This window comes from Mastigoproctus giganteus, chromosome 4, assembly GCF_048544385.1.
Source record: "Mastigoproctus giganteus isolate SK-2022 chromosome 4, ASM4854438v1, whole genome shotgun sequence".
NCBI lineage: Eukaryota > Metazoa > Arthropoda > Arachnida > Uropygi > Thelyphonidae > Mastigoproctus > Mastigoproctus giganteus.
Window position 1 is genome coordinate 39,722,311 of NC_143578.1, and position 13,465 is coordinate 39,735,775.

At 34.3% G+C, this 13,465-nt stretch overlaps 1 protein-coding gene across 6 annotated transcripts in view; it reads left to right on the plus strand.

Moving 5' to 3' along the window:
• Window positions 1–13,465, plus strand: part of LOC150086640 (uncharacterized) — a 292,377-nt gene that overhangs the window by 114,047 nt on the left and 164,865 nt on the right. For 5 of the 6 annotated variants that reach the window (XM_090372657.1, XM_090372662.1, XM_090372659.1 and 2 more), the window contains one exon: window positions 12,612–12,671. The exons of the other annotated variant lie outside the window; for it this stretch is intronic. In XM_090372657.1, coding sequence (XP_090228783.1) covers window positions 12,612–12,671 — 60 coding nt within the window. The remainder of the gene's footprint in view (window positions 1–12,611; window positions 12,672–13,465) is intronic. 6 annotated transcript variants of the gene reach the window in all.

A 13,465-nucleotide genomic window follows, 5' to 3' on the forward strand; every position in this document is an offset into this window, starting at 1 on the left:
GATATTTAACTTCAACTGCCATTTCTCACTCATCGACCCAATTTTCTTATATCTTGTTGCAGTAGCCCACCCTGATGACAGTTGTTAACCACCCTGTTCTCCTTTGTATCATCTGCAAACTTAGACATTAAGCCTGATATACATTCATCAATATCATTGATAAATATTTAAAACAACAATGGGCCCAACACTGAACCCTGGGGAATCTTCACTAATAACATTAGTCCATGAAGAACAGTGCCCATTGTTAACCACTCTCTGTCTTCTTCCACTTAACCATCCCTTTATCATTATCTTGCCATCGGTGCCACATTGCTCCAGTTTGTACAGCAGTCTTTTATCTGCAACTTTCCAGAAATCCAAGTATATGATGTCAGAATTATTTTTTGCATCCAGTTCTTTGGTTATTGCATCATAGTAATCTATCAGATTGGTTAGACAAGACTGCCCCTTAACAAATCCATGCTCTGATTGCAGTATAATTGCATACCTATCCAGATGGTCCTTCATTACTTCTTTAACCAATAATTCCATTATTTTCCTTGGAACAGACTCTGAGCTAACAGGTCTGTAATTACTTATGTTGCTTTCTGATCCCCCTTTATGAATTGGGGATACATTTGCATATCACCAGTCCATAGGTACCTTCCCTGGATCCAAGGATGCTTTTATTATGGCTAAAGGTTTGCTCACCTCCTTTGCTGTCTCCCTTAATATAATTGGATAAATTCCATCCACCTCAGGTGTCTTTTTTATGTCTGCCTTCAGCAATTTCTCCTCCACTTTCCTTTCAGTTATCACAAAGTCATTTAACTCCTCAATAGAGTGTGATAAACCTTTGGCAACCCCTTCCCTGAACAATTTCTTTTGTGTGAATGTAGATGCAAAATACCTATTCAATCTGTCTGCAACCTGAGCAGGATCATCAACAGGTAACCCATAAACATCAAGTGGCCCAATGTGATTCACCTTTTCCTTTTACTATTAATGTAAGCGTAGATGTCTTTGCCGTTTTTCTTTGAATTCTTTGCCAGAGACTTCTCATAATCTGCCTTAGCTTGCCTAACCTCCTTTGTGACTTTATTACAAATTAATTTATATCTACTGTAGGACTTTTGATAATTTATATGCATCCCATGCACTTTTCTCCTCTACTACGTCCCTAGTTCTGGAATTCTTTATGACAATGAAAATTCTACCTTCATTCATTTTACTAACCCCTCAGATCCTTATGAACTTCAATCAGATCACCTCTGAGCTGCCTGGTTGCCAAGCTCTGTAGCACACATAATTGCAGTTTTTCCTCATACGGTTGACCTTTTGCTGATCTTACCATGTGCGTTATCCATCTTTGGACCCTTTCATGGAACTCAATATCCAGATGAGGTATCCATACTTGAACACAGTATTCCAAATGTGGTCTTACAATTGCCTTATATAGTGGGATAATGACCTCCTTATCTCTACAGGATAATGTTCAGTAAATCATTGATAGGACATCATGCACTTTCCTGGCTGCCTGTTTACACTGCTCAGAAAACTTCATATCTGCCCATACTGTAACTCCCATTTGCCTTTCTTCCTCTGCTGTTTTTAATTTTACTTCACCAAGCGTATAATTTATTTTGGGGTTGCTATTCCCCAAGTGGAAGATCTTGAATTTTGTTGCATTAAAACATAGTTGCCACTTTTCTTACCATTTCTGAAGTCTTATTAAGTCATCCTGGAAGTGTGCTGCTTGGCAGTGATCAGTAATAACTCTGCCAATCTTTACATCATCTGCAAATTTTGACATCATACCTTCATTGGTGTCATTTATGAAAATGAGATTCAATGGTCGTAGAACTGATCCTTAGGGATCTCACCCCAGTCATGAAGAATATCCATGAATCATAACCCTCTGCCTTCTGCCCTGCAGCCACCTAGCAATCCATCTTAAAATTTTTCCAGTAATCCTGACATGTTCCAGCTTATACAGTACCCTCTCATGAGGGATTGAACCAAATGCTTTGCTAAAATCCAAATAAACTATGTCAAAATTGTTCCCTACATCCAACATATGAGTAATTATCAAAATAGCCTACTAAGTTAGTTAAACATAATTTTCTCTTAACAAAACCATGTTATATGTCCTTCAGAATGCCATATCTATCTAAATGTCCCAGGATTGCACTCTTAATCATTGACTCACAGATTTTCCCTACCACTGAAGCCAGACTAACTAATCTGTAGTTACTCACTTAACTCTTAGAACTGCCTTTATGTACTGGTGATACGTTGGCACTTCTCCACTCCAAACGAATCTCTCCTGAGTCCAAAGGTAGCCTCATAATTAACCTCGATGATTCAATACACTCCTGGCACCCTCCCTCAAAATGATGTCACCAACTCTGGGAGCTTTACTTACTACTTAAATGCAGCAATAATACGTATTATGCTATCAAGTTTATGTTATATATATCAAGTTTACATTATGTGTATTATGTGGAACTATGCACATAAAAGACTGCTGTTAAAATTGGAGAGTGAGAGAAGACAGAGAGTGGTTATCACCGGATACTGCTCTTCATGGACTAATATTATTAGTGGAGTCCCCCAAGGTTTGATGCTGTGTCAGTTGTTCTCTTCTATATTTATTAATGATTATTGGTGAAGGCATATCAAGAAAAATTAGGCAGATAGGCTGAAAAATGGCAACTGAAGTTTAACATGAACAAATGCAAAGTACTGAATTTGGGTAGCAGTAGCTCCAGAGTAACATACCAACTGTGTGGTAGTTTTTTATTTTCCACTCAGGGTAGTGGAGAATGAAAAAGACCTGGTGGTAATTGTGCAGTCAGATATGAAGTTCTCTGAGCATTGCAGACAATGTGCCAGGACAACTCATGGAGTTTTGTCAATGATATGCAGGAATTTTTCTAGCAGAGATAAGGAGGTGAATATTCCATTGTATAAGGAAATGGTCAGGCCACATCTTGAGTACTGCATACAGGCCGCATGTGGAGGCCTTATTTTTGGAAGAATGTAGAGCTGCTGGAATGAGTACAGAGATGGGCAACAAGATTAGCGAGGGGAACAAAAGGGTGCTCTTACCAAGGAGGGCTTCAAATTCTGAAAATTTCAGCATCGAGCAAGGTCAATGCTAATTGGATTCTTCCTTTTGTTCAGACTACACAAGAGAAAGCATAAATTCAAATTAAGGAAGGATGGTTGCAGAATAGATGTGCAGACGTTTGTCTTTAGTCATCGGGTGGTCAATTGTTGGAACAAAGTTCCATCTGCTGTTGTTATGGAAGTGGATAGCTGAAATAAATTCAAGGAAGAACTAGACAAACTGTTGGAGGGAATGGATAGGTAAAATGGAAAGGTCTTTTTTTTTTTGGCTGATGCTGTATAAGCTTGCTTTCTTGCATTATTTCAAACTACTAATACTATTTCAGTCTTCTGCCAGTTTCTTTATTGCATTAGCAATAACTCCAAGTGAACGTAACACAATGAATAGGTCACTGAAGTGATAAGTTGGTCTACATTTTGTCCAGTCATCATTAACTAGGCAATTTCCAGCCCTCCAGGGTTTCACCTCTTGTTACAATTTATTTTCGGAAAGATTAACTCGAATATCCTTGATATTCTTTCCATTGTTTGTATTAATCTGTAATTTTGAAATTTCCTAATGTACGCTATTTTTTTAATTTTCCTTCTATTCAAATTTTAAAATTCCTTTTGTTAAATGCTATTTTGTTTAAAGCCAACCAGGCTGGCCGGGTGGGTAAAGTGCCTGCCTGGCAACCCAAAGGTCGCGGGTTTGAATCCCGCCTCGGGCTTGGATCAAAGTACTGCAAAAACCTTGGGAGGTGCATTATAGCCACAGAAGCCGATGTGCCAACAACTACCAAAAAAAAATATATATATATATATATTTTGTTTAAAAATGTTCAAACTTGACAACTTGTGGTTTTTTCCTTCTTCAGTTCTTTTAATATAAGCAACACTATCGCTTTCTTATAACTCAATGTTTTTAGGTTTTGAGATTTTCCTATATTCAATAAATAATATGCAGTCATTTTAATGACCACCTTTCTAAAGAACCTGTTATTGTCTAAAATATGCTGTCTTTCTAATTCCTCTTCCTAATTTTTTCTTCAGGTTAATGTTGTACTCTTCAGGTTAATGTTGTCTACTCTTCAGGTTAACGTTGTAGATTTCTCCCCCCCCCCTTTCCCTCCGGTAAACTGTAGTGATTAATTTACCTTCTGCTTTGATATATAAGAAAGGTAATACTATATGTTGTATTATTTGAATTGCCTTGTGTCTGTTGCTCATATAATCTTTGAATTTAACTAATTTAATTTGGCCATGTTTTCATGTTAAAAACATGTCATCCATGAAGCAGTCCACAAGGTGGTCTGCAAGGGATCCTGCCTAATATCTTTCTCCTTAAAAACCTCATTTCTTAGGTGTCCAAATGAATAAAAGCAGAAAATTGATTAATCACTACAATTTTTCTTAAAAAAAATTAGTGAAATGTACTAATTTTAATTTTGAACCATCCTAGTAATCAAAAAAAAGAGTTATCAAAACATTAATCTGCAGAGAAAACAATATTAGTATTAATATAGGCCATGCTAGGAAGCTAGGCTTTTGCTGCATTAGTCAAAAAAAAAAAAAAAAAAAAGTTTGTCTTATATAACCTGTATCCTCTTATACTCCTCTCACCATCAACCACCTAGAAATGCAGTTTATTCCAGTGATTGGCAGCACACTGATCAAATTTAAACTTCCAGCAGTCCAGTCTATTAGTTTTTATCGCAATAGTTTGTTTGCCCCCTCCTATTCCCTAGTTTTTGTGCCCCATTTTCAGAGTGAAAATTCCATCATTAAGTTTACCTTCCCTCAATGTTTATACATATCAGTTAGATTCCTTCCCCCACCAAAATAACTTTTTCTAAACTTTATAATCCACACCTTTGTAATCGCTCCTCATTGACTCCTTTGTTATTCACACTAGACACTTGCCAGTCTTTGGACTCTTTCAAGAAGCAATGTATTTTCTTAAATATGGCCTCCAAATTGTTGCAGTCTCACCATTAACTTGTATAATGGAATTATCACTTCCTCCTTCCTAGATGCTAAGGTGAGGTCAGTTATTGATATGACACTGTGTGCCTTCCTGGCTACCCACTTACACTGCATACTACCCCCTCATGTCTGATTTTATTAAAATGCTGGTCTCTTTCCTCATCTACACCCATCTGCTCCACCACATCCAGCATATAAGTTATTCTCATGGTTATTATTTCTGAAATGTGGAAACTTAGCATTTGGCAGCATTAAAATATAACTGCTATTTCTCCAGTTGTCCATTGAGCTGTCTAAATCATTCTGAAGTTGCTCAGCTTGACTTGCATTGTTATTCACTCTTCAGATTTTTATAGCATCTGCAAATTTCAACATGTATCCTTTATTTCCTCATCTGAAGGACCCTGCTTATAACACCGGCCCACTCTGAAGAATGGCCAATTGTAACACCCTTTTGCCTCCTGTCCTTCAGCCATCTTTCACTTCACTTAAAGATCTTACTTGTGGCCCAATAGACTCCATCTTGTACAGCAAGCTCCCATTTAGAACTGTTAATATGCTCGTACAAGTATATAATGTCAAAATTGTTTCTTGCCTCCAGTTCCTGTGTGACCACATTGTAGTACAGGAATCCCTTGATTAGCATGGGTTCGATTAGCACGAGACTCGAATTAGCGTGGTATTTTGGCTTGGTCTAAAGAAACTGAAGCTGGTGATGCTATGAAAGTCAGTACTAAGCTACGAATGTAAATACACTGCTAAAGTATGCATAACATTAGAGAAAATTATAGAAACACATCACTTGTTTTCTTACTGAGCGCACGGCTTTTTTTTAGTGATAATGTTAGATGAAAAAATTGAAATCATAAAAAGATTTGAAGATGGTGAGAGTAAAATACAAATTTCTCAACATCTTGGTATGCCTGAATCAACGGTTCAGACGATTTTAAGTAAAGCCAGTGCATAAAAGGTAAGCTTGCTTCATCGTCAACATGCACACAAACCACAATAAATAGAAATGTTAAGATGATTAAGATGGAACGTCTTTTAGTCATTTGGATAGAAGACTGCAATAAAAAAAGAATTCCAATCTGCACAATGACCATAAAAACAAAATCCTTGAGTATTTTTGCAATGTTAAAGGAAAAGTCAACAATAGGAAACTTGGGTAGAGTGGTAAGTGAAGAAAATGTTCAAGCAAGTTCTTGAAAAGGAAAAGTGATTGAAGCAGAAATGGAAGAAAATTTCACTGCCAGTAAAGGCTGGTTTGAACGTTTTAAGAAAAGAACAGGACTGCATAATGTTCCATTGACTAGAGAAGTGGCAAGTGCAGATAAAAATGCAGCCACGAAATATCCCAAAATTTTAAAGAAAATCATTGATGACAGTGGCTACACACATCAACAAATATTTAATGTTGATGAAACAGACCTTTTTTGGAAACGAATGCCAAAAAAAAACCTTTCTAGCAAAAAAAGAAAAGGCTCAACCAGGCTATAAAGTTTCCAAAGATAGAATAACATTTTTATTAGGAGGCAATGCAGAAGGTGATTTGAAATTAAAACCCATGATTATCTATAGAAATGAAACTCCCAGATCTTTCAGTAAAGGTTTTAATAAAGCAAGCCTACCTGTTGTTTGGTGCTCTAATAGAAAAGCTTAGGTCATGAAAGCTTTATTTGAAGACTGGTTCACTAGCTATTTTTGTCCGAAAGTTAAGGCCTACTGTGAAGAAAATAATCTTGCATTCAAAATTTTATTAATTTTAGACAATGCCCCGAGCCACCCACTAGCACTTTCTGATTTGTGTGAAAATGTGAAAGTTATTTTTTTACCTCCAAATATGACAAGTCTTTTACAGCCTATGGATCAAGGTATAATTGCTACTTTTAAGGCCTATTATTTATGCAGAACATTTGCACAAATGATTGAAGCAACAACTGGAGATGGTGCAGTTTCTTTAGTTGAATTTTGGAGAAATTACAACATCAGGAAAGCAATAGACAATATTCATGAGTTGTGGTCTGAAGTAACATCCAACAATATGAGAGCAGTTTGGAAGCATATTTTGCCACATTGCACAAATGATTTCTGTAGTTTCACTATGTCAGCACTGTTATTGATATAATAGCAAATATTGGAAGAGATCTAGGCTTTGATGAAATCGACAACAGTGATGTTCACGAATTGCCGAAATCACATTCAGAACAATTAAGTGATTCTGACCTCCTTAATATCGATAAACAACGAGCATATGACGAGGTGGAAATTTGCGAGGAAGAAAATGTTCAAGAAAAGAGGTTGACATTAAAAGAACTTGAAGGAATATTTTGCGCAGCTGAAAATTTGAAACAACTAATCATGGATGCAGACCCAGATATCGAGCACAGTATGCAAATTCGCAGGAACATTAAAAAAGATGTGTATCCATAAAAGCAAATTTATGATGAAAGCAAGAAAGAAAAGCCTGCACAAACCAGTTTTTTGAAATATTTTACAAAGAAATAGTGAGTTATATATTGTAATTTTTTAATTTCAATAAACTTCTGATTACTGTATTGCAAATATTTATAATTATCCTTTGCTTTTATACTGCTGTACATTAAATTGCCATAAAAAATCGTATTTTTAAAAATATTGATTGGTATATTTGTAGGTCTTGGAACGAATTAGGCTATTTTGTATTGATTAATAACTTTGATTAGCGCGATTTTGCATAGCGTGCCATTTTCGTGGAACCAATTAATCACACTAATCAAGGAATTCCTGTAATTTATCAGGATGGTCAAACAGGTTTCCCACCTGCAAATGTATATTGTGTAATCCATTTGGGATATTGTAGTTCTCAAGATGATCTTGCAGTTCTTTTTCTGACCATGAGCTCCATGATCTTTATCTTCCCTCTCCTTTTCTTTATATATTAGCAAGACATTGGCATTTCTCCAATCCAAGGGAAATCCATGAGTATAAATGTTTAAGGGAGCAATTAGAAAAAAGGAGTATATTATAGATAACATGGGTTCTTCTAGAAATCTGGGGACTATAATGAATGTACAACATTTTTTGAATAAAAGATGCTCTCAAAACGTGAACATGTTCAATTATAAGAGATTGATACCTTATATATCTTATGTTTAAGATATTGGAGAAAAACTAAAACAGAATTATAAAACTGTGGGTCAGAAGTAATATTTAAACCTATTAATAAGATGGGAAAGTTCTTTAAAGGTGCCACTTCACTGTTTAACCAAATGGTGAGGCAGCATCTTTAAATTGTAAAACAAATTGAGAGGGAGGACACAGGTTTGACACAAGAATTGAAGAGCACAAAAAATATGCAGAAAAAATGAAAGAGTAATATATCAAAATTCACCCAAAATACATACTCATATGCAAAATCCATTTAACAGTTGAAAGCTTGATCATTGTGATTTTACATGAATTAAAGAAGCAACATACATTAGGAAATTTCAAAATTATGGATTAATAAAAACAACATCAAGAACACATGGATTAATCCTTCAGTAATAAACTGTAAAATGAGACAAACACACCTAGGAGGATTGGAAATTGCTGTTGTTGAGTTATTGATGAACAGACAGTACCTTATATATCTTATGGTTAAGGTATTGGAGAAAAACTAAAACAGAATTATAAAAACTGTGGGTCAGAAGTAATATTTAAACCTATTAATAAGATGGGAAAGTTCTTTAAAGGTGCCACTTCGCTGTTTAACCAAATGGTGAGGCAGCATCTTTAAATTGTAAAACAAATTGAGAGGGAGGACACAGGTTTGACACAAGAATTGAAGAGCACAAAAAATATGCAGAAAAAAATGAAAGAGTAATATATCAAAATTCACCCAAAACACATACTCATATGCAAAATCCATTTAACAGTTGAAAGCTTGATCATTGTGATTTTACATGAATTAAAGAAGCAACATACATTAAGAAATTTCAAAATTATGGATTAATAAAAACGACATCAAGAACACATGGATTAATCTTTCAGTAATAAACTGTAAAATGAGACAAACACACCTAGCAGGATTGGACATTGCTATTGTTGAGTTATTGATGAACAGACAGTATGGACCTGCATAACTTCCCTTCAGTGAGCTGTTCTTTGGATTATTACTTTTTTTTTTTCTTTTTTTTTTTTTTTTTTTGAGAAAAGACTACTCTGTGTTATGTTTTTCTATCTTTACTTACTGTCTTGAGGATATTGTTTTTCCAGATAAAGAGCTTGGCCATATTCTCGCTAACAACTTCGTTATATACAGGTTGACCTAAAGTTATTAACATTGTTTTATAACTTCACCAGGGAACAAATCCACTGTTAATTAAAAACTCCCAAGGCACTGTCATTACAGCCATTTTGAATCTACTGGCCTCTCTTCAAATGGTTGGTGGCCTCAATTAGTGACCTTTTCCAGAGTGGTGAATATATGTATTGAGTCTGAATGAACATCCAAGTAGTATGTGGAAGTAAAACTTCTTGTTGAATGTAGCAATACAGTTGATACAAGTACCATCCTATTATAGTTGTAATGGCAGTGCTTGGAGTTTTTAATTAATAGTGGATTCACCCTGGGTTACACTATTAAATTAAAAATGATATTAACTTTAGGTTGGCTTGTGAATAACATCATTGCTAAAGCAAGCTTAAACCTAAGGTCTATTACTGGAGGGAGAGTAGTGTCCCAAGACAGTACAGACCGAAAAACTTAATGCCGTGTAGCATTCTTTACTCACACTATGTGTTTCGATGCCTGTGTTGAAATAGTATCCTACTTTACTAATTTGCTGTTTTATCTTTCTTTGTGTATCTTTTCTTGGAGTTATTTTAACATGGGATCGAGAAACTGGCAAATTTTGAAATATGTTCTAATAAAATTGTTCATATCATTTGAGTAAAAGTATTGTTAATTACTCATTATCTACATGAAATAACCTACAAAGAGAATGACTCTTTCAAAGTTAATTTATAGAAAATATGACTACTATATAACATTTGCAGCCATGCACAATAGGCTTGAATATAGGAGAAAAAATATTGACTTAGTCATACTATTCTTAAAATTCTTTAATTAAATTGAATAAATTAAAATAACAATGTCCGAGTTCTACAGAAGTTAGCTTGCTTTGATATGCTGTGGTCAGTTTGTTTGTTATTTGGTTTTTTAGGTGCATTAGCAACTAAGGCCATATTGCTCCGGGGATATGCGGTGGTCATTCCCTGACCTTTCCGCATCCTCCGTATTTGGTGGTCATGGGCTTGAACCCTGGTCTAATCAAAAAGTGTGTGCTATGCACTGCTGTTCCTGCCCACCTGGCTACGGAGGTGCCACTGCTGTCGTCAGTGAACTGCACTATAGACTGTAGCAAATAGATCACCATAATAGAGCAACCTCTGCTATAAGTTGTTCTGTAACTTGGCAAATTAAAATCGTGTGTGATGATCCCAGTTCTCTTTCAGCAACTGTCTTGTGATTTTTTTTGAGACACACAATATATCTTCAAAAAAACCATAAGTTTTAATTTTTTTTTAAATTTCATTTATGTATGTTGTGTGGTTTCTATATTTGGCAATTGGCCAGATTTTTTTTATGCATGACAAAGCATTATTGTATTTTATAATGTAATATCGGTAAAACTACTTTTGTTAATTTCTTTGTGGTTTTATCATTTATAAAGGGAAATAGATTTGTTTTACCTTAACTTGTAGTATTGCAAAAGGAAAGTGTCCTAGGCACTATCTCTTCAATAATTGCTTTAAATTGCTTGAACCATTGAGGAATACCCACTATAATAGAAACCATGAAAGATGAAAGAAATGGTGCTTGCATAATTGAGAAAAATTCAACTAGCCAATAAGAAACTTAATGGACATGATGCATTTTTTATTCCTGGCAAAAGTAACAATTTCCATTACCAAAATCACAATAGGGAAGTTACATTAAGAATACTTTTTTTTTTGTTGAAAATATTGTATATGAATAATAATTTTTAAAACATTGCCAGTCTTTTAAAAATTATATCATTCACATTATTGGTTGAAGTTGTTCATTTATAATATTTTTATAAAGATTATTTATTCAGATTTAAATATTTTTATGTATATTATATTTTTATTTTGACTGAGATAATTGTTGAGCAGAATTAATCATTTTATGTTATAGCATTTTGATTTTTGAAGCTTTCTGGTTTCAGAAATCGTTACCTATAACTTTTTATTATTTTTAATTTACACACTTTTGCATTGCATAATTTTCATCCATGCAAATGAAAAACAAAATGCAACATGTCTAACAAAGAATACACTGAGCTACTGAGTTGGAGATTTCTGTAACCCAATTAAACTGTATGGCTCTGACATTATATGCCTGGATTCCTGCCCATAGATATTCATGCTCAGTTTTCTGGCTGACTGTAACCAGCTACACCAACAGCACAACATTGCAGAATTACATTATTGCACGTGCCATGGTGTGTTCTTCTGTGCCAGAGTAAATATTATTGGCTTATAGAAAATTATAGTAAGAGTACCAAGTAATTGAAATAATTTATAATTGTAGTGCAATTGTAGTAATCCAATTCCACACTACTTGGAATTTCCAGTAATCCAAACCAGATTCGGGTTTAAATAATTTAAATAAAATAATTTTTTTTCAGTAATATGAAAAGAATGTTTTTGTTTTAAATTAGAGGGCTTGGAATTTCTTTAGTGTACTATGAATCATCATTTGTTTATATTATTGCTACAGAAGTCAATAAAATTATGAAAATAGAACTTTCAGTCATGTGCTGTGTGCATGTGAAAGTTCCCCACATTCTTAACCAAGGAATGTTTCAGCACTGTTCAGGAACTTCTTGGCTCAATAGAAGGTGAGCATACCAGTACCAAGAATGCTCAAGATAGTCAACAGTATAAAAAGATTGCTAATGTAAAAGTCAGCAGTCATACTGCTTACTTTTACAAATTTATTATCTTTTAAAAAATATATATATAATATTCAACCACCAATCACTCACTTTTTTACTGGACTGGTTGAATTCAGTGCTGTTAGCTCAGTTGGGTTGTGAGTTGCTTTACTGAGTTAGAGTATGTGTATTTATTTTCAGCTGTGTTTTAATTGTTTATAATATCCTGTGGCAGTAGTAAGAGAAAGCACAAAGGATAAAAGTGTGAAATTTTGGAGTGGATTGATTCAGAAGAAGGTGGAACCAGATTGGAAGTTAAATACAATATTGATAAATGTACTATTAGTAGCATTAAAAAAAAATTAGATAGCCCTCTAATGTAATTGTGAGGGTTACTTGTATTATGTAATGCATTTGCACATGCACAGTTGCATGCAGGCCTAATGACTTTTATAGCATAGAACAAAACTTTGAGAGATGGCATTTAATCTGCATATCATCATACAGCAACTCCTAGTGATATTCCAAGGTATTAATTTTTAAAGTACAGTGTGATTCTTTTTTGGATCTTATATGCCATTAAAAAGAAATTATTTCCTTATTTAGATATGGGAACTTAGTGATAATGATCAGGATGGATTTCTAGACAAAGAAGAGTTTGTTTTGGTAAGTATGTCAATTTTATACTTCAGCTTTTCATTAATTATTAGTATATAATCTATCATATGATGAAAAAAAATAGTGTGTAAATCTGCCTACAGTTTTCCTTCTTTTTAAACATTTTCTCTATGTGTATGTAGTCTTTGAAACAGTTTTTATAAATATAATACTAAAATAATAATATAGAGTACAGACTATCTGATGGCCATTTTGACAGCTGTGATAAACTGTCTCTCAAGTCCATTTGTTGAATTTCGGTCACTTCAATGTGGATGGTTGGAAATCAGGTCCTTCATGTAGGAATAGATGCTTCTGTATCATTGGAACTAAGTTTGGATTTCTGTTTTTTTTTTTTTTTTTTTTGAAATTATTTACTTATTAATAAATTTTATTTATTTCTCAAAAATTTCATTGTATATATTACATTTATTGTAAGTTGTCTTTGGTCATTTAAAATACATGCTCTAGGTTTTATTGATCTTTATTTCTTGTGCAAGGTGCAGCAATCATCATCAGCAGTCATTTTCAATCCACTTCAAGATGAAGGCCTCTCCAGTAACTTTCCAGTTCCTTCTGTTTTGTGCAATGGCAATCCATTTACTACCCACAAACTCATGAATTTCATCTATCCATCTCCGCCTTTGTCTTCCAGGTTTTCTTCTAGCTCCTCTTGGGTACCATTCTATTATTTTCTTAGTCCATCTATCATCATGTCTTTGAGCTATGTGTCCTGCCCAAGACCATTTTAGTTCTTTAGTTTTGATAAGAATGTCCTTTACGTGAGTTTGCTGCCTAATCCA